General features: G+C 41.6%; 1 protein-coding gene across 1 annotated transcript; it reads right to left on the bottom strand.

The window, feature by feature from the left end:
- Window positions 1–268: 268 nt before the first annotated feature.
- Window positions 269–21260, bottom strand: SLC6A4 (solute carrier family 6 member 4). Its single transcript, XM_021524961.3, has 14 exons — window positions 20981–21260; window positions 13558–14159; window positions 12732–12866; window positions 11904–12123; window positions 11376–11514; window positions 10931–11065; window positions 9126–9229; window positions 8315–8442; window positions 7888–8000; window positions 7053–7184; window positions 5941–6040; window positions 5473–5573; window positions 3960–4127; window positions 269–3301 (listed from the first exon to the last, which is right to left on the bottom strand). The coding sequence occupies exons 2-14, from the start codon at window positions 14012–14014 to the stop codon at window positions 3227–3229; spliced, it is 2007 nt and encodes a 668-aa protein (XP_021380636.3). The 5' UTR covers window positions 14015–14159; window positions 20981–21260; the 3' UTR covers window positions 269–3226.
- Window positions 21261–22193: the final 933 nt, after the last annotated feature.

The following is a 22193-nucleotide window of genomic DNA, read 5'->3' as shown; positions in this document are numbered from 1 at the left end:
TATGTGTCAGCTAATCAAGTAGTTAAGCACATGCTCCAGTGTGGAGCAGTTTGGTTTTGCTGTTCTGTAATGAGCTTTGGTGCTTGTGTTGGAATGCAATGAAAGTGTTTAGCAGTGGGCCAGGGTTCAAATACTGAGGGAAATCCTCTGCTTTTTGTCAGAGACCTTGCTGGCATTGTAAACTGGACTAGATACTCTGCTATTACTTAGAATTGAGATTTGTATCTTTGCTCTTCCCAGAAGAGAGAAGCACAAGAGATGTCTGCGATGGTTTATGAATATTAAATTTATTACAGTAACAGTTTACAGTACAAGGCACATACTGATGACTTACAATCAGCTTGCAACACTTGTAACTAAACAGCTGCATAAATTAATACAGGTGCATCATGTACAAGTTGGAGGGAATACTTAGTTCTGTACAGCTAAAACTCCAGTTTAATTCTCTTTAAAAGGCAAAGATGGTCCTAATTTACCAGTTTCATTACTTCCTTTTCACTGTTCAGAACAGAGGGTAGGATATACTCTGGTAGATGAGTGGAAGATGAGCTGAAGAGAAGGAATTTTTTTGCTTTAAGACACTTTGTAACTGCAGTGCAGTTCATTTGTTATCAATATAAGTAGTTTTTGTACAAAACCAGTGTTTAAGGTATGGCTACTTGTTGAGCTACCTGATAAATATTGGTTGCTTTACATGTTTTCAGATGGGTATGTAAAAGGGGAAAAAATGAATTGTATAAATAAATCAATTTCTTAATATTCAACCACTCAGCTAAATAGAAATACTAAAAAATGAACTTACCATAATAAGATATTTGAACCAGTACACCATATAACAAAAAAGTAATGAGGAAAGCTAATAATGGGGAAAAAGTAATAACTAAACTGCCTTTCAAGTTCAACATTTATAGAATGAAAACATGGAAGTATTTTATCTCTGTATTATTCAGGAAGAGAAAAGCCTTTTTAATCTACATTGCTTTTTGTATCTTCAAATAATTCTAAGACTTTTCATCCTCTGTGTCTCAGGACTTGGAGCGCATTGGTCTCACATTTCAGCTGTTGCAGGGCTTGTGTTACTATCAGAGCTTCCTAGCTGACTTAATTCACTAGCAAATGTGATATTTCTTGGGAAATCTCTCTGAAACCTCCCAGAGAGCCAATGTCTATCCTATGTCTTAAAAATTGCACTTTTTTTTTTTTGTTAGCTGAACCCCTGTCTGAAGAGGAAAGAAACGGGGTAGGGTTTTCTCCTTTGTTTCCCACACTTTGCTGTTGGATGTGTGCAAATACCTCATTTACCTTACATTGACATTTCATGTGTGTTTTTTCAGTTAATGAACTCAGAAAATTTAATTTTTGGAAGTAGATTTCAAATACACTTGAGGCATAAGCTACAAAACTTTCACATGAGTAACTGTCCAGTAAGACAGATTTATTTGTTTTTCTAGTGGCAATTAAACATATTCCCTTTTTAAAAATAGCTCAGGAGTCTAGTTCTGAAAGAATGGTCCTTGTCCCTCTTAAGTTATTTCCTCATTGGAAGTTGGGATTGAGACTTACATGAACTCAGAAGTCATTATCCAGAGTGGAAGAGGAAGTGGAAGAGGCTTTCTCCAGGTACACAAAGGTGGAAAACTTTGGCAGAGGTGATGGAAATGTTTTCAGAAGGCAAACACAGCATCCCTGCTTTCCTCTCCCTGGCAAGTGCTTCATACCCAGATCAACTCCAACAGGTTCCTTAATGCCCCCTGCTCTGGCTGCACAGAGAGCCTTGGCAGCTTTAGCAAAGGGATACAAAGGAGACTTTTATCCTCTATTTTATTTTACTTTCATCATGATCTGTGTGCCAGAGTAAAAATACAATGCAAGTTTGTACAGGAATGATGCCTTCCTGGGTTTGTCTGTACTTCCACTGCAGAACTCATGTCCTCCAAGGGCCAGGGCAGGTGCAGCCAGGCTGAAGAGTAGCTGCATTTGGGGAGCATGTGCATGTCATTTAAAGAGCTTACTATGGACATGGGGTTGGTTTAATTTGTGTGCCAGTGCCTTGAAATTTAATATAAAGTGTTCTGATGAGAATCAATCCTGCTGAACTCTACTCAGCTTCTTGCTAAGAAAAAAAAAATCCTCTCCTTTTCTTCTTCAACTTGAAAACCCAATGCAGTCACATCAGAGTATGAGCTACTAAATCTTCAAAGTAGGTTTGAATAGTTGAAAATGTACTTTTGTCAGCCAGCCAAAAGAATTATTCTAAATTTTACTTCTGTACTAGGAAAGAGGAGGAAAACCCCACAGGCTCCAGCAAATTTTAGGTTAAATTAACTGTAAAAAAAAGGGAAGTGAAGCAGAAAAAGAGATCTCTAAGATTGCACTTTTTGGCAGTAGAACTCAAAAAGATTCATGTGTAGTTTCTGTAGCTCTGCCAGAACAATGATTGGTTATGGAAACAGTACAGTAAGTGCTGGCAACTTAAGTGCTTGTCAAGTAACTCATGATGAGTTTTTGTGGCTTGATTGGGTCTAAAGGAAAGTGAAGCCTCAAACATCACAAAAAGTATTATTTGTATTTTTTTTTTAATGCAAGAAACAGTAGAAATTGTTACCACCTACAAACCAGAGGAAATGAGAATGAGTCCGGTGCTACCAGCTGTGTTTGCTGGCTGATGTGTGCAGAGCTGTGCTGCTCAGCATTTTTCCTCTCCCTCTGTCTACTCCACCACAAACCTAAAGAACTTCCTATTTTTGTTTTCCTAGTGTATAAACCCCTGCGTTACTCGAGTAATGTATGGCTATCAGAAATATTTGTGCATTTTCCCATGTAGTTGAAGCAAGTAGAGAACCTTAGAAGCGAATACGACATTGCCCGGTACGAACGATCACACGGAGGGAGGAGACACAGGAGCACTGCCACACACTGGGGGTCTACACCTAATCCTGCCGTGCCTTGCCTGTCCTGGAGGGGCTGCTGCAGGCACTCCCGGAGCAGGGGCATTCCCTCGTGTTCCACAGCCAGTGCTCCGTTCAGCCTGCTTGGAAGTGCACAGTAGATGGCATTGAATTGCTTGGATTCATGTGCTGGAGGCATCACTTTCCCAATGGTGCCAGTGGTGCAGCCTCCGTGGCAAGCTCTGTTTGTTGTCTCAGCTGGAAAGGTGGTTCTTTGGGGGAGAGGGGGGGAAAGTGACGTTTTGTGCTCCTCTGCCCTCCCCCAGAACCAGGCCAGCTTATACTGCGTTCATGCGGATGTCTCCAAAGGGAATTTCTGTAGCTGTTTCTGGGGTAATGCTTTTCAGAATACGCTGTTGGAATGAAACTGCTATTAGAAATTGATTGATTTAGAGACAATACATATCATGTCAGCCAGTTAGAAAGAGATTATTATTTGAGTTGCACCTCTTGAACTACTTAAGAGTGTTTCAGGCCTCTGTTAGCACTATGAAGATGGAAAGTGTTATAGAAGTACACAGCAGTATTTTAAATATAATTTGTAACACAATTGGAATCAAAGCTTGGCAGGTGTCATATTAATGCTTTAGGACTTTGCAGTTTACTGGGATACCCTGAGCCAATTAAATATATTCTTTATGAACTGGTATTTATTTGAACTTAGAAGAAATCTCAGTATTGTCATTACAGATTTATGGCAGAGAAATCTTACTAAATGTGTGAAAGAAAGACAAGTTTTTCTTTCAGATACATACCAGGAGACCAGTCTTTCACTGCCTCATTTGCTTGACTAGGGGATTTTGAGTGTCTGGGTTGAATTTTGGGAAAACTCTCCAGTTCATCAGAGCTTAAAAAATTACTTGCTGTAACATTTTATTAAAAATTATCAGCGGCCTCAGTAAGAACTGGGGAGATTTGTGAGAATTTGGGAACAGAACAGCCAGTCATGATATTTTTAGGAATCACCTCCTTCCTAACAGTCAAACAGAAGCAAGAGAGCATCAGGGATACCTCCTTAAGTGTCCCTGGGGTGATGACCAAGCGATAGACCATGTAGATGGGAATGAAGATGATGGAGGAGGTTCCTATGCAGTAACCCACAACTGTGGTCCAGTAGGGATAATCATAATCAAAAAGCTTCAGCTCAGGAGGGTTGGACAGAAAGCTGCAAGTGACAAACTGGAAGAGAAAAAGGGCAAAGTGTGAATATGTGGATTTTCATGGCACACACTCTGTGTTCCAGCATAGCACTGAAATAAAGAGAAAATTAGTAGGACTCAAGATTAAAAATATGTTGACACTGAAAAAAGTTCTAAATTACATGAGTGTAGATTTAAAACAAATCAACAACAAATTACGAAACAAAGACCAAAAGGATCCTTCCCAAAGCAGAAGTTCTCCACTCTACACTGCTCTCTGTCAGAACAGGAAAAGTTAAAAATGTCAGCTCAGTTATTGCTGTTGGATGATTTTCCTGAGCATATCATTCATGACTGTAAAATTCCTTAGGAAACAACAAACACTTTAGTTGAATATTGCAGGAATAGTATTTGTGTCTGTCCTGAGAAGGATCTCTGACTGTTTTCTCCAGAGTATCATCAGAAGCTCAGGATTTACCAGCAAAACTTCCCGAAATGACATCCCACATCCTGAGCTTTCCTTATTTAAGGTGGGTTTCCACAGGGAATACAAACAGTTCTGCCTGGTAACCACATCCCCAGAGGCCTGTGCCTCTCTGTGTTGCTGGTTTAGGATTACAAAGAGGACAGAAATATAAAAATTACAGTGCTGTGACATTTTAATTTATAGACTTCTCTTTCTAGGGGTAATAAAATCAAAGTCTGTTAATTATGCCTTCATCATTACAAGTGTTTTGAATTCACTCTGTAGGTCTTAAATCTACATTGTGTGCTTCATAAACTCCATCTTGACCTGCTCTGCTCCCACTAAGGCCAGTCAGAATAAAAGATAGCGTGGACTAATTTTGAATCAGGAAATGAACACTTTATGTTCAAATGTTATTAATAACACTGCCAAGCCAAACACTGGGATAGTATTTCCAATTCTGAATTATAGATTTATAATGGTTGTAATTAACTGCTGGAAATTTTAAGTGGAATATTCTAAAGTTGTCCATCAGCACTTGCTGAGACAGTGTATTTACTTATCTTGGTTTTCCTCCTCTGACAGTATGTTTCATCAACTTTTATTGCTACATTTTGCTGAGGTAAACATAAGGCAACAAAACAAAGTAAATTTGTTTAGCAGAGGGCAGAGGGGGAGTTATTCAGAATCCAGACTTATTCGGCTCATTCAACTACAAAAATCCTTAAAACTGTAATTTGGTTACAAGACCTTGCAGCATTGTATTGGGTTTTTCACTAATTGAGCCTTTTTAGTTTAAGAAAAATTGTTACTAAAGAACTTCACAAGAGTATTCTGGAATTAAGCTTTTAGAAGGAGCTGCATTGTTCATTGGTGATTTTCTTGGTGCTGGAAAGAAAAAGCTCTAAAGAAAACTCACCAGAAGGAAAAGGGGACTAATTGCAACCCAGCAAACTCGCCAGTACCAGCCTGGGGCAGAGCCCAGCATTTCTTTCACATCGTTGCAAAACTGGGTGATGCCTGTGGAGATAAATGGGAGGAGAGGGATGACAGCAGATCTAAGATTTTCTTAAGTAGATGCTCAACACTTTTTTATGCCCAGCAAATAAATTCAGAATCTATCCCAGAAGACTATCTTGTTCCTATAACCTTTAATTTTACGAAAGCCTTAATTATTCTGAATTATACCTCCTGTTACTTTTAGGTGCTTGTGTACTTCTGTCAGAGAGCAATTAACGCTAATTCTCACTGCTTTAGTTACCAGTGAATTTGTAAAAAGCTTTTGTAAATTTTATTTTCTGGAGACATGGGTGATCTTGTCTGCAGCAACTGAGGCAATGCTGAGCTGCAGGAGCTCAGGAGTTTGGACTGGGGTGTTTGGAGGTACCATAGAACCAGGACACAGCCACTGCCTCCAGGAACACGACGGTCAGGACAGCTGGACCCGTGGCATATTCCTCAAACAGCTTCACCACATATGCTCCTCCCTGGAAAAGAGATCAAACTGTCAGTGTGCCCAGGATCCTGCCCTGCTGCTGGCTGGTGCTGCCTTTGGCTGGAGCAGAACGTTCACGAGTGGGGAATTCACCCAGCTCTGTCACTCTGTGGCTGTTTCTGCCAGGGACACCCAGGTGAGCAGCTCACCCTCTGTGGCCACCCCTCACCTGGAGGGCTGACATGAAGAGAAGCTAAAATCTGCTGGCACTTCTGGATGGATTTTAGTGAAAAAAGGGAATTTTACAGGATGGCTTTTTGCACGCCCTCTTCTTTCTCCACCAGGGATCATAGCTACTGAACAGCAAATTAATAAAGTGCTACTTTGCTTTCTTTCCATTTTGGATCTAGAACCACGAGGCAGGAGACCTCTTGCAGAGGAACTCAGCATCCTTGTACAGCAAACACTTCACAGAAGAAGGAAGTTACGCATAAATGAGCAAGTGGAGTGAAACGTGACGGGAAAGCCAAGTATTTTTCTATTTCTCTTATGATCATTACACTCATTATTCAAAAATTGCTTGTTGTGGGAATGAAATCTACAAGCCCCATGGGAACTATTGGATGTGACTAATGATAATTTCTGCCTTGAAACAATGAGGAAGATCCAGGAAATCCATTACTAGATTTTTTTTTTTTAATTCAAAATACATTTTACACATTGTGAAGATTATAACACCTATTCATGTTATTTTTAAACATGGAGCTTTTGGGAACAAGAAGTAAACCATGTAAAAAATTGGCTGTTTGCCTGCTGACGGATGAGAAGCATAATTTACGATGTGTTGCACATCATGAGTTGCAGTAGGATCATTTTGCAACATATTTCCTAGTGAAATAACATTCACATTTATTCCAAGTAATAGATTTCTAATGCATAAAGAAAACAGCCTGGAGGTTTAATTTGATTTCTTGAAACTCTCTTCAAAAAATTACTATGCTCTCCAAGGTGTCATTGGCAGGAAAATGCCAGTGAGGGAGGCTGAGGGTGGGTGAAATACTCACAAATGTCAGGGTTGCCAGCGACCCCAAAAAGCAAACGATGGTCAGACCAAGGACAAATAATTCCCTGCGTTTGCTCCAGACGTGTGGGAATTCATCCAGGACTCCAGTAATCACTCCCTCTAGTCCTGCAAACTGAAAAGCATGGAAAAATCACTGGAAAGTAGAGGGCAGTGTTACCTGCTTGAAAGTACGTTTGAGTGTTTAAAGGAGCATTGAAACATCGGTGCTTTGTTCTGCTATAGAGTTGGTGTGAGGTTTTTAGACAAGTCTTTCCTCCTAACTTTTTTAAACTCTTCAGGGTGGGGATTTAGTGTTCAGGTATCTGTGGGGATGCACTGTCATCCAAAGGCAGTCCTGTGCTACAGGAACCAGGATGTGCAGAAATGAGAGGTGGTTCAGTAGGACCAACACTGTGAAATCAGCTGAGTTCAGCCCTGCTGGAAGGAGCTGATTCTCCACCTGTAAAACTAGACTCACATTACAATTTTTTAGCATATCTCCAGTTCTCACCTTTTAAATCCAAATTGTGTGAAAAAATTCCAGATTTTCATAATTGCTTTCTAAGTTTACAAGCAAGAAAGGAGCTGGAGGCTACAATCAACTAGGCATGTATAAATCAGGTGCTTTGCTTGTGTTTCAGGGTCTTAATTGTCACAAATAACTGATTAAGTGACAAATAATGATTATATTCAGATAAAAATTGGAGTAACAGTTGCTGTCTTACAGAAGGCACCTGGCGCTGCAATTACAAACCCCTCAGTGCCAGTGCAGTGTTTGTAATTCTATTTCTGTGATGCCTGAGGGGCTCAGGCTGTGTCCCCTGCTGGCTACTCACCGTGCTGTCCAACCCCAGTGTGAGCAGCATGAGGAAGAAGATGATGGCAAAGAAGGTGGAAGCTGGCATGTTGGCAATGGCCTCAGCGTAGGTGATGAAGAGCAGGCTGGGTCCTGGAGCAGAGGAATTGGGATCACTGTTAGGACATGCTGTGCACGCTGTCTCCCAGGGGAAAACTCCTCCTCCCAGGCTGCTTTGCCATGTGCAGCTACCACCACATCTGTGAAACTGCAATCTGGCTTTTATATGTGGCATTTACAGGCTAATTTTTTTTAGCTGTACTGTGTAACAGTACCCAATAAAGTCAGCAACCTGAATAATATACTAAATATTTCTCATCACTTGGGCTGCTCTCGATCTAGAAGTACATATACAAATATATTCTATCTTTGAAGCAGTTTGAGATGTGTATGAAATGTTAACCTACCAGTGTCCTTGGCAACCTCTGAGACATCTTCATTCCTCATCTCAGCCATGTACCCCAGCACGGTGAAGATGACAAACCCAGACACAAAGCTGGTCAAGCAGTTCACGGTGCTGGTGACCAGAGCATCTCTGCAACAGAAGACCTAACTCTCATCAGGGAATCTGCACCTGTAGAAAGGGTTTACAGCCCCTTGGTGCACAATCTAGACAGACTCCTAAAAAAATAGGGGAGTACAAGGAAAGAACAAACAGCAGATCTGAATGAAAGAGGGAAAAAACCCAACAACCCATGGCTACTTTTTCTTCTCAAATCCATACAGGTGCTGTAACATCAGTCTGACACTGGATTGAATGCTGGCTGTATCCTGATGTTTTAAAAGACTAGGAACTACTATGTGAATATTAAAGAATCAAGAATTTTAGTTTAGAAGTTAGAAATAGATTTTTTTTTCAGGTAACAAGGAAAAAACATAAATTGCCTTTCTGCTTGAGACTATGAAGTTATTTCCTAACTGACTGCTGAGATCAAATAACTACAATGTGATGGTTTGGCAGGGGTTTAGTACATTTTGTTGTGGCAGGTTTCTACATTTTAGACCTCTTGCTGTAAAATTAGTAAAAATTATCTTATTTTAAGGTAGGCAACAGAGGAGAAATGCTTGAGATTGCAGGTTCTCTATTACACTTCTGATTTCTGTGTACACAGGTCTGACAATTTAGTGCCTTTCACCAATACCCTGTTCCTTTTACATAAATACCCACAGTTATATTTTTTTAACTCCATTTTACTTATAGAATAAGGTAGAACTCACTGGTAGCAGTTGTTGTGGAATTTGTTGTAGCTGGAATAAGCCAACAGGACCCCAAAACCTGGTCCCAGGGAGAAAAAAATCTGAGCTGCTGCATCCACCCAAACCTGAAAAGGCCAAGAAAAAAATTACTTGAAACAGATTGAATGAGTTTGGCATATTCACAATATCACTTAGGTCTACAAAAGGGTGTTTCACTGGTCTGCCTATGTCCTAGTCCTGGTCTAACAGACCAGCTGCTCTCTCTGTTGAGAGAGCTGTTGAAATATGAATGTTTGGTGTAGAACTGTTGTAGCTGTTGCACTTCTGACAGCATCTTAGATTAATTCAGTCAATTGCCTGTAATCAATTTAACACAAGTTTTGCAGTGTGTAGAGAACTTTATACCCATGATTTTGAAGCCTTCCAAATCTTCCTCCAAATTCTGTGTGCTGTGGAATAGCCCTGTGCTTGGCAATGTGTTCTCCAGGCTATGTAGATTTTTCCTAGATTTATGCAAAATCCATTTGACTGTGTGGATGCAGTTCTGATTCTTAGGGCTCAATTCAGCTTTGCTGTAGCTGTGACAGATGCAAGTGTGATGATCTTGTTATGAAAAGCATGTTGTACTTGAAAAGTGGCCACAGCCCTAATGAGTAATGTTCTAAAGTACAATATCAGCTCTCTTTCTGGAGGTGAAAGTCCTCATTCATTTATTCTCTTTTGATTGAAACATGGAGTTCATTACAACTCATTTCTAATATTCTCTCCCATCATGTGAGGCCGTCCTGTATCACCCAGACAGAGCTCTGTCATCACCCAGCACACAGATTGCAATCTGCTGTCCTCACTCCAGATACATCCAATACAATATCAATGCCCTTTATTGCTTTTTCAGAAGATGTGGCTCCTTATTGGAGATGCTGCTTTATCAGAGACTGGTGTCTTTTCATTTCCTCTTCATTCAAAACTCTCCATATCAGCTGGGCAGCAGCAGACTTGCAAACATTGGAAATTTTTAATCTTCATGTTTGTAGTATTTATTGCTTTGGGGTTTTTCCATCACCCTCCTCACCAGACACTTTCACAAGTAGTGAAGTGAGCACAGCCTTGGGCCTGATGAATTGCTTGTCATCCACAGAGTTCAAGGCTGGATCAGACACTGGAGGGCCTAGGGTTTGTTTGTTAGCTCAGTTTGTCTTCATTCCTGCTTTCCTGTCAAATTTTGGTGGTGTATGCAGGCCTGACTGATTTATTCCTCCTCCACAGGCACTCACATGAGTTCCTGGCCCAGGGTTTAGTTGGTGTCCATGGGTTCATCTGCCAAAGCTTGTTACAGGATGGAGACAGAAGTTTCTGCTCCAGTAACCTGCACTATTTAAATAGGGGCAGCTGTGGACCCTGTAGGTCTGTACTCATCCCCTTAAGCCAAAAATCTGCAGCTCCACCACTTGTTAGGGTTTAAAAAATTCGCTTTTCTCAGTGTGACTCTCACAGGGGAAGGATTTTGTTGCAGTGTAGGAGCACTCACAGTTTCTCATTCAGTGTCAGCCTGGTCACCATTTTCCCAGTGAAAAAGTGTTTGGTCACTTGTTTTCTTTTAATCAGACCACTCATTCTGTTCAACCACTGTATGGGAGCTCTGCCTATAGTTCAAGATAAATTGAGGGTGGACTCTAATCTTTAAAATTCTTTATAATTATGGAAAAAGCATGAACTCTGGCTTTTAAGTCCATGCTAAGACATCTGTTCAGTCATGCTCTATGCATCTATGGTGATACACACATGGCCAGGCTGAAAGCAAATCTCCCTTTTATAAAGTTCTTTACCTCAGTGGCCAGCAGTTTCTGCCAGTCAGGTTTCAAGTAGTAGAGGACACCTCTCCAAGCCCCAGGCAAAGTTGCACCTCTCACGAGCAGGATGAAGAGGATGATGTAAGGGAACGTGGCAGTCACCCAAACCACCTGTGAGGGAACATGGTGAGAGCGTTTGCCATGGGGAGAAAGTTTGCAGGGATAATAAGAATTAGTGAATCATATTGTATATCTTAGCATTTATAGCGTCTTCACATGAAGGTCTGTAAACAGAGAACAGTGGTGTCACTTATTTTTGTTCTTTGTTGCTTGGGGTAGCTGTCACTGTACAGCGAGTGCTCCCCAAATACCTCAGCCCATAATCCTGTCATGAAAACAACCTGAGTTGATCCCCTGGCAGTTAATTGGCTCAGGTAGAACAGTCTCAAGACAAGTTGATGTGTCTTGCTTTTGCATTCACCTTGCCAGATGTTTTGACCCCTTTCCAGATGCTGAAGTACACAATGGTGAAGATTAGCAGCAAGCAGAGGGTCAGCTGCCAGCTAATGCCCCCCAGGTCATCCAGCCCATTGGACCTGTGCACCTGCAGAACCTGGCGGCTGCAAGAGGAAACAAAAACACAGTAGAGATACTTTTAAAACAAATTCTTACATTAAATGTGCATTTAACAGTCCCATACTGTGGTCTGAGCATTACAAGGAATCTTGAGATCTTGGCAAGCAGCCTTCAAAGTCATGACATTTCGGATTGATTTTATTTTACTTAAAGGTTTGATATTAACAGCACACCATTGATGGTAAGTGACAGCAGATATTGATTGGGAAAATCCTAAAACACAGAGGATGCACCCTAAGCTACACTCCCCTACAAAAGTCCAGTGATTTGAAGAGGGTGCCATCAACAATCAGCCCTGCTGCCCTCTGAGGGAAACCTTGCTGGTGTTCCAGCAGTCTGGCTACCACCACCATCCTCACTTACATGCACTTACGTATAAAATTCTTCTGCAGGAGAGATGGAGTGCAGGGACCAGCTGACATTGTCCTTGCTGAAGTAGTTGGTGCAGTTTGCTGTGTTCCAGGGGTTTGTGCAGCTGGTCCAGGGCAGCTCCCCCGTGAAGGAGGAGATGAGGTAGTAAAAAGCCCAAGCCATGATGGTGTTGTAGTAGGAGGCTACGTAAAGATCTATGATACAGATGGCATAGCCAATTCCTGGAGAGGCAGGAAATAATTGCATTCAGTCAGTGTAAGTTTTAGGAAAAAAAAAAGAAAAAAGAAAAATAATTAGTTATCACATCAACAACTGTTTGTCTAAGGCAGCTCTGCACGAGGAACACACACCCTCCCAAGTGTTTACAACACTGGCATTTCTTGTGACTTCAGAAATACTCTGATTCCAGCAAAGCATCCTTAATCAAGACAGAACATTCTTATAAAGAGATATTTTCTATGTGTCCCTAAACTTCTGCAATTTAGAAATAGGCACCTTGCAGCCTCAGTAAACAAAAAGACAAGATCAGATTTACAGCACTGGGAGCCAGAGCTAGTGAGGATATAGAACAGTTCCTTTCATTCTTTATAATTTTAGGCTTGGTGAGCCTCTGTCTCATCAATTTGAGTTGCATACTGTATGTGTATACAAGAATACACACACATGTGCAGGTGTACCTGGAATTTTAGGAAAACTTTCTTTGTAAAGCCAAAATCTTGTGTAGAACAAGTCTTACTTGGCTTTATGAAATATTCTTTTTTCCCCCTGAAATGTCACCTTTTTAGGAAAATTTTCCAGTTATTCAGAAAGTTCCATTTCCCTTTGGTACCTTTGAATATAGGACATATTTTTCTCCAAATGGAAATACAGCCATTCCTGTGGTACTGTCCTAGTGCTAATTCCATATAGAAGAGAGGAATCCCTCCAAAGAGGGCCATGATTGTGTAAGGAATGAGGAATGCTCCTGCAAGACAGAAAACAGATGATTGCAACTCTTCACAGACTTCTCTTCCAACAGCACCAGCACTCCATAAACAAGAGTTCGTTTTATCCCACGGGGAAAATGCATATTCCCTCCCTAGCCAGCACACCACTGAATTACTGTGGGATTTCTGATAGGAGCAACTACTCAGCAGTGTGAACAAGAAGCAGCACTCAGGCCAAACTTCTCACATTTCTGCAACACAGGATTCACCAAGACTCCACTGACTCTCACAGCTGGGAGATGGGCTACAGATAAAATTATTCATTTCTCCAATTAAATGCCTTTGTTACATCAGAGAGACGAAAGTCCTCTCTAAGATCTCCTTGATTAGATTTTAGATTTGTATTTTGTCTCTTACGTCAGTGGGTCAAAGACCCAGCCTTCTCACGAGTTGGTTTAGACACGTTCGTTTATCAGATTTTAAAATGCTCCTTGGGAAAGGGATTGAGGTGTTGGAGCGTGGGTCTGAACCCACCTGGTCCTCAGCTTCTAGTTGTGCTGTGCAAAACAGCATTTCTGTGATTATCCTAGCCCAATATTTGGGTTTTTCAGTGAATAATTTCTCCTTGATCTTTTGTCACATATAATATTTTAAAAGCCACTAAAAATCATCCATTTATAAACCAAGAAATTCAGCACTAAGGAACAATGAACATGAGTGGACACTGACCTCCTCCATTCTGATAGCAGATATAAGGAAATCTCCACACATTCCCCAGATCCACTGCGTATCCAATGACAGAGAGGAGAAAGTCAATTTTTTTACTCCAGGTCTCCCTGTCCTCCAGCTCCATCAGCTGCTGCTGAGCCTCGGCCCCGCAGGTGGTGGACGTGGTGGTGGTGGTGGTGGTGGTGGCTGCTGGGGCCGTGCCCTGGGCATCCTCCACCTCTCCATTGCAGGGCACTGAGCTCTGAACCCCTGAAAAACCATTGGAGATCTGAGCTGCCTCCCCTTTATCCCCCTGGCTCGGGTGGACTTTGTTGCCATCCTCCACCAGCCGTAGGGCAGATTTCGGGTTCCTGACCAGAAGTCCGTTCTCTTTACAATCTTCTCCTTTGCTACAGTCTGAGACATCTTTCTTGGAAGTCAGGGGCTCTTTCTCATTGCCTGTGGTCTTTTTTTCCATTTTTGCTGAGATTTGTTCTGGTTACTTGCAGACAGGCAGCACCACAGGGTCCCCTTGGGGTTTGTCTTCCCACACCTTTATTCCCAGCACTTTTAGAATTCCTCTTCCATACTTAAATCCATCAGATTGAAGGCACAAGCACCATCTAAGAAATGAAAAAGAGTTGAAAATCCATTACAAGCTTTGCTGGTGCTGGTAATTTTCAAGTTACAGCCAGCAGATTCTGTGATTAAAATACAGAGGTAATTAACCATCACAGCATGCAATGTGAATCATGGAGCAGATAATCTGGGATTTTGTTCAGAGAGTGGCAGGAAGAAATCAACCTCTTGGACAGCAGAACCTGGTGTACCTGGATCACACCCTCTCAGGAGGATCTGCTGCACTTTGTGCATTGCTGGACACCTCACACCCAGTCACAGTCCTGCTGTCTTCTGGCATCACCTTCTCCTCTCAACACTGCTGGACTCCCAGTTTGCAAACTGAGGGCAGAGTTTAGTGGGACTTTTATTTTCATTTTCCTAAGTTCATCCTGCAACTCATCCACTCATCTTGTGGCAAATTCTAGATTCACCCAGTATCAAGGGAAAATAATTCATTAAACAAATATTAGATAACCATGGATATAAAAATTACATTTCATGACAACCTTTCTTCAAAAATCCCACAGTGTCTGTTCTGTTTAGCAGCATATGTGGAAAACTTAAATGAAACTTTAGAAAAATATTTAAATCTCAGTGATTTTGCATCAACTAACTTTTGAGGCTCGGTCAACACCAATAACAAGAAGAAGAAGTCAAAAACTTCAATTTTATTCTTCTCATTAAGAACTAACATATGAGTCTAAAGGACAAAACTTGTCCCTGGTTTTATCTGACTCCCTGGGAAAATAAAAGCATCTTTCATTCAATTTGGATCTGCTGCCACTGTGGTTCCAGCCCTGGGAAGGATAGTGGGCACTGCTCCTGTGCTCCTGCCCACTGCCAGCAAAAAACAACAGGCACTGGGAGGATCCTTGGCTTCTCTGCCCTCTTCTTATGTGCTAAAAACAGAACCCAGGGGAAATAAACCATCCTGAAATAAAGTATAACACAATTAACTTCCTGCAGAACAAAAATAACAGGAGTTGTGATTCTGTGAGCAAGTCATGTTTTATTTGCTGCTGATTTGTTCAGGTAAACACCCAGCTGCCTTTACCCAAGAAAACCTTGGAACAGGAGCTGATCCCCTGTGCTGTAAATTCCCCAGGGCAGTAATACTTTTTTTATTGCTAGCAAAGAATCATACAATCTACACCATGCCAATATTAAATTATTAAAATGACATCTAATTTTTCCCTTTTGAAATATTTTATCATGGTAGTAAATGTCATTGTCACATCCTAGCAGAAAAAAATAAGCATTATTTCACTTATAGCTGCAAGAAAAACTATAGCAGAGAAAGGATATGATTTTCTTATTTCTAGAATTTGCTGATTTCAGAACTATTAAAACTCAAGTTTTTCCCAGCTTTCCACCTTTTGCAAAGATAGTTTGTTAAACCTTTTCTAAACATTTCTCAGTGCAAGCAGAAAGAGAAGAAAAGTTATTGAGCTGCAGAGCAAACAAGAGGATGGTTTTGAAATAAAATTCACTTGAAAATATTGCATATCATTTTCAGAAATCTTTAGTTCTCCAGGTTTACATTCTGTCTCTACCCCAAGAGTCTCTTTTTTGTCATGCAGCAAACAGTGCATCATTAATGTGAATCCTTACAAGTGCCTCACTGCTGTTAATTAATCATCCACAAAGACTGAAACATCTTCAGAGTTCCAGAGAAAAAACACCAGGGCAAAGAACAGGAGGTTCTCTTTTACCTGCAGGACTATAAAACCTGAATGCCTTTGGAGTCCAAAACCTTCCAAATGTCCAAGAGAGGTTCTGGAGATGGAAACAGCCTTGGTGGCCTCATAGAAATGCAAGGAAAGGCCACGGCCAGTCCTCCCCTTGTACAGAGTATGGTAAATACCAGGTAGGAATATGGAAAAGTAACCTGAGCCCTTCTGGACTTTACACCCCACCCATAAATGGGAACACAGTAAAGGATGTTGATTTAACTTCATTATCTCATGGGACTGATTTTTCCATACCTGAGGCTTATATTCTCACTGTGTTTGTAAAACACTTTATTTCTGCATATTTTTGCTGCTTTCTTTACTAAGGGGAGGTCAAGGAGTGTATTGTTGATTTCCAAGATCTGTGGCAACCAGGATTGTTGTCCATCCAGATCTAAACTCCTCCTCTTCTTCTGCACGCCACAGAAAAAAAAAAAAAAATCACATTATTTGAAATACTTTGGTTGAATTTTCAGTAGTTAGAGCTCAAATGTGCAAAATTACATGTGAATTTTCAGAGGCTGCGGCTGAAATTAGAACTATTTCTTTCTGAATGAGGAATTACAGCTCGTCAGCTGTTCTGGGAAATCTCTGGAGTGATGAAGTCCACGGCTACACAGTGGAGTTCACAGGGGCACAACTGGCACATGCAAACAGAACAGTTTCAGATTATTTCATTACACCATAAAAAGTTGTGGGAGAATGGACATTTTTCTTTGCTTTGCTACAAATCAAGAAAAAAAATAATTGAAGTCACTGTGAGGACTATAAAGAGTGTAAAGAGCTGCAGAGAGAGCTCTTGGGGTGGGAAATGTGCTCACACACCAGGGAAGATATCCAGGGGAAAATGACCCCAGTGGTGAAGGATTTTGCCCACCTCAGCCACCACTTCTTCTCTGCACAAATCCCTGTTTCAGGTGGTTGAGTGATGACAGCAGTGATCTCAGAAATATCAGTTTATTACCTGTTCTCAACCTGACCTGTCCCAAAGGTTGCTGTTACATAACTGCACCTTGGCTCCTTATCAGCCCTGACTAGCTGCAGGAGAAAAGGGGGAGATAAAAAAGGGAAGAAGACAGAGCTCTGTGCTTTCGTTTCCTTTTGATGTGTGCCTGGCAGATGTGACTTTGTTCCTCTGCGAGGCCCTGGCGCCCTGAGCTGGGCTTGTTCTGCAGGGCAGCTCCCTCCAGGAGCACGTGGAAGGTGCCAGCCCTGGGAATGTCCCCCTCCCTGAGCAAAGGGTGACTACAGAGGAGTGACCCTGGAGTCCTCCACAGCTCTCCCAGCTTTGCTGAGAACATTTGGATGGACAGTGAAAACATGTGTTCCCACACGTGTTCCTGCAGCCGCCAACGCAGTTCACATCAGCCAAACATTAATTAAATTATCTCCCGCACGGAGATGAACTTGAACCAGCACTGCAGATGTAAAATCCCTGCATATTCCTTGATGCACAAATGCGGCTCTTTCGGCTGTACCAGAGCAATCCTCGAGGAGCATCCCTGGCCTGGAGCCCGCTTCCTGCTGCTCAAGTGTTGGAGCATCTCCTGTTTGTTTCTGGAGGCTCGCAGTGACCTCTCCTGGCAGTGCGGGAATCCCTCTCCTTTCATGCTCTGCCACAGAGTAAACAACTCTTCCCAGCACCACAACAACGGGATTTTCCTGCTCTCGGCACTTTTTAAAGGAGGAATTGGCTTTTCGTGTGTCTGGGAGAGCAAAGCACTGGGGCAGAGGTGCAGCGAAGAGCAGATGCTGCAAGGGAGGTTGTCGAGTTTGAGGTGGGGCTGCAGAGCCTTCCCCAGCCCTCACCCACCCCCCGTGCCTCCCATTTTAACCCTCACAGCCGCAAAATGTATCGGTTTGTCCAAATATCACTTCACACAAATGATCTTCTTATTTCATGTGCTAATTCCATGGAAGTGGGGAAGCAGCACTCGCTGGGCTGCAGGAGCACTCAGGTCCCACCTTCCCTCCCGCTGCTCCTCCATCCTCCTGCCTCCCCCCCTTCACCTGCAGCACTTGCAGGGAATCGAAGCGCTTTGAGCCTCAAGAAGAGTCAGCCCAGGGTGTTGGCAAAGAAAATCAAACGCTGGGATGATTCCTGTTAACTTGACCTAAATCTCACATTTCTCACAAAGAATTTGAGATGGTTAAAGTTACAGCTGCATGGCTCACACGACACCTTGCAGCTCACCCAGGCGGTCGTGCATAAATGGAAAGAGTCCAGGGATATTACTTTTATCTTCAATTTCAAGCAAGAAGTTTGTATGACAAGATAGAATCACTCACCCCAGGCAGGAGAGGCTGTGCTGTTTGCCTGGACTCCTTCTCATCTCTGAGCCACAAATGAGCCAGAGAGGTTTCATGATTTTCCTCTGAGTTTGCAGAGGTCAGGAGCAACCCTTAAATCAAAGTATCACGGAATAGATGTCCCCATACTGTGAGGACTTGTTAAAAAATAAAAATTTCAGCCAATTAAACTGCATTGCTCTCCATAATGATGAATTTTGCCTGCTGTGTGTCATACACAAGTCATATTTAGTTTCATAATGCTAAAAAGAATTAGTGCTTTTTGACGTTGAATGTGTTCATTTTTACTGATTTCTTTAAAAAAGGAGTACCCAGAGTGTCCTTTCCAGTTAGCTCATTAGCAAGTGTGACAGTTTGTATTTCAGATTTCAAAACCTAATAATCAAAACTACTTGAGAGCCACAGAATTGGGGCATTAGGTGTAAAGCAGATCTAAGCTGATATCTAGACCATCCCTCCACAACTGAAAATTGATTTATTCAGGGGATTTTTTAAAGAAATTCTTTTCTAGTTCAAGAGAAGCAAAATAAAGAGTGATCAAAACCCACTGAAATTGATGGACCAGTGAATTGTAACAGGTTGGCTCCCAGTGCCAATGATTTTAAATGTTACAAAAGTTGGGCACTTTGGCTCAGCACTGTTACCTGGGAGTATTTTAAGAGGAAACTTTGAGCATGCAGGTGACAAAAAGGACCTTTTGTATGGATATTTGCAGGGCTCCAAGGGCTCCCTCACGTTCCTACTAAAGCAGGGTGAGCTCAGCAAGTCCTGCTGGTGAGACAATGGCCCTCAAAGCCCTCAAAGGCTGCTTCCCAAAGAGTGGCACAGGGAGAGGTTAACTCCTGTATTCCCAGATAAGGCTGAACGTGGGTGAGATGGGGAAAGAGAAGAGTGCCTCTGAAAGCAGCACTTCTTGGGGAATATAATCCTGCACTGGGAGTTCTACCTCACGTGTCCCTGTCTCAGTCTGAAATTAAAAAGTCATCAGGAAAAAGAGATTTTTACCTTTAAAATTGTGTTGAGAAGACAGGCACCGTGCTGTAGTGGGAATGCTGCCAAACTGGTGTCAGTCATTTAAAGAACAGGGAGGAGGGGAAATGCATTTTTTTTTGGTTTGAGAGTGTCTGTGTGCAGTGCAAGGAAACAGATAAGCTTGGAGGGGATGATAATATTGCTTTTGTATTCTTCCTCCGATTATTTATATAAACTTGAAGGAAGGGTCATAACACATCACTAAATAAATGGAGCACATCCCTTGGTAACAGATGATGTTTCTCTGAAGGGGATTTGTTAATGGCTACCTCCAAATTAAAGCACTGAATTCAGGCTCCAAGTTCTACTCAAGTTCTGTATGAAACATTTGTGCCACAGGCAGGGCTCCTTGTGTGCTGTCAGTTCTATAAGATACTGAGCTATAAGATTCTATAAGAGCTATACAGATTCTATAAGAGCTGCAGACACACAGGCTGGGAAAAGAGATCAAACATGAGCATCAGGAAGGAGATCAAGACACAGAATTAATATTTCTTTAGGCTGTTACTAATAAAAACTCAGCAATTTAGATTTCCATGGAGGAAAGCAGGAAAGAGTGAAACACACTGCACATGGGAATAATTTTGGGTTGTTATTAAATTCTAGTTTTGCGGTAGTTTTTCTTAATTTAACCATCTGAAATTCATCATACCCTGTTCAATTAGAAAATGGTCACAACAGTCACTTGCTATATGAGAAGTTTGCAAGGTATTCTCCAAGAAAATTATGGTTAATTCACCTTCAAAATCATCAGAAGATGCAGCCCAAGTGTTTGAGCCCTTCCCTGGTAAATGTCTGACAACCCACATTAAAAATATGCCACAACATTTTCAAGAATGCAAATCCATTAAATGCCTGATCCCTTTTCCCTCAGGCTTTCTTAACATATCAAAACATGTTTTCCTTGCCTATTTATATATTCAGTTGCATTGCATTCCTTAATTAAACTCCATATTTCTTAGGGAACTAACCCAGCAAGCCAGTTGGTTTCAGTAAACGTGATTGACTATGAATATATAGGACATGCTCTTCAGATTTATTACTTGCAATAAATCTGTCCCATTGAGTTCAATAATTTACTGTGCTGGAACCATTTACCTTTTAAAATATAACTTAATATGGTTAATAAAGCTCACTTCACCCTTTCAAAATAAATAACAACCTAAATTGCCTATTTTTTCTTCTTTTTCCTTTGGATTCTGCTGCTTTCCTTCAGTTTTCCTTATAGTTTAATGCTTTTTTGTAAGCTTTAAATAACTTTACATCTGTAATGCAGTTATGTGGACTGCCAAAACTCTCAAGTTTAGATTGTCAGAACATGTTCTGCTACAGGCATTTGACTCCCAACATTCATAACTGCTGGACAAATGCCTGAACATGACAGAGCTGAGCATGGAACAGCAGAAAAGAAATAAAAAGCACTGAAAGTTTTAAAAACCCAAAGAAAACTAAAACTAAAATAAATGTATCTTTTTTGCCCCCAAAGCTTTGTTAGATGGAAGAAGTTTTAGAAATTGTCGAAGACCTTAAAGCTGGTTTAAAAACAAACAAAACCTTGAGTGCAGATTTTAGCCTGTCACTCGCATTTCAGATTTTATAACTGAAGTGCAACGAGGAGGGAAAGTTAATGAAACTCCAGCGTCTGCTGCTGCTGCAGGGGGGAAGCTTTGAGGAGCAGCTGTCTCTGTGCCTGTCTGAATTTCATAAAAGTGCTTCAGACATCGCTGTGCAAAGACAAAATGAGAAAGTACCTGCGTGCGGCGTCGGTCCGAAGCGCTGCCCTTGGAGAGATCCGAGCTCGAGTCCCCTTCAGCCACATTTACCTCAGCCTGTGGGCAACTCAGCATCCTGGGGAGCTTTTTGTACACCAGTCCCTCTCACATGGTCTGATTTCCAGATAATCTGCTGCCAAAGAGCTCTTTAAGAATTTTTGCGTCACTTTGGTCAAATAAACTTTATGTTTCACCAGGGCTGCAGCTCAGTTTTCCTCCTAGAGGTGGGTGGCTACATTCGCCTGCTCGGATGTGTTCTGGCAAGCAGGATCCAATGAAGGCAGAGGCAGAAGGAAGGGGAGCTTTCCTGGGAAGGGACAGCTTTGCTGGATGTTGTTATAAATATAAATAACAGGATGGGGATGAGGATGAACACATAAAGTTTTGAGGGAGTCAGTGAATTATAAATTTCTGTAGATTACAGGAGGATAGGAAGGACTGGGATATTATCACAATAAAAGGGCTTGGAAAGAATAATTTCTTTTCAATAATCCTGAATAGTTGCATTATTTTAATGAAGAAATATGGTTTAGTTTTGTTTCAAAGCTTGAAGCACAAATTCTTTACAAGCGTTTTGCTGCCTCAATAAGCTCAACAAGTAATTTCCTTTCTTCTTACCACTACTTCAAATACCTCACTCCATTTCTAACAGTTTTTTTTTTTCTCCAGTGTTTTTCATCCAGGATTTCTTCATTCCTGCACTCCACAACTTTTTTATAAAAGGTCATAAATCACAGGTCAATGCCATAGTTTAGGTGGCAGATTTAGGAAAAAGGTGAAAAAGCAGAATAGGGGCGAGTAAGAGTAGTTGATTATTGGAGCAGCAGCTGCTTTGCTTTAAGCTGTTTCCAGTTTTCGGAGACTTCTTCCAAACAATTGAAAAGAAAATAAACTGAAAACTGAAGAGCTGTAATTTGCACTTTGCTCTGACAGCACCGACTGTCCCCGGTCCCTGACAGAGCCCAGGCGGGCAGGGCGAGGCTCCTGCACCATCTCAAGGAGAGCTCGGGCACTGCAGCTCCACACACGAGGGACACGCACTGAAATCAGCTTTATTTCCCATTAACTCCCCTGGCCGCTGCCTTAAGGCTGTTTCGTCAAACGGAGCTTTTTTTTCCTTCACTTGCTGCAGAAATTCATTGATCTTTTCGTGCAAACAGCAATACTCACCTCCTGTTTGCTGGGCTGGATT

Source organism: Lonchura striata, chromosome 19 (assembly GCF_050655825.1).
Source record: "Lonchura striata isolate lonStrDom1 chromosome 19, ASM5065582v1, whole genome shotgun sequence".
In the NCBI taxonomy this organism is placed as follows: Eukaryota; Metazoa; Chordata; class Aves; order Passeriformes; family Estrildidae; genus Lonchura; species Lonchura striata.
This window is presented reverse-complemented; position numbering and strand designations above follow the sequence as displayed.

What these genes read in the sequence shown, in the direction of transcription:
- SLC6A4 (XM_021524961.3), bottom strand. Translation starts at nt 14,014, where the DNA reads ATGGAAAAAAAGACCACAGGCAATGAGAAAGAGCCCCTGACTTCCAAG. An exon ending in CTGCTATCAGAATGGAGGAG is followed by an intron (nt 12,867 to 13,557) that starts GTCAGTGTCCAC and finishes TCTGTCTTGCAG; the next exon opens with GAGCATTCCTCATTCCTTAC. An exon ending in CGCTGGCAACCCTGACATTT is followed by an intron (nt 6,041 to 7,052) that starts GTGAGTATTTCA and finishes TCTCTTTTCCAG; the next exon opens with GGAGGAGCATATGTGGTGAA.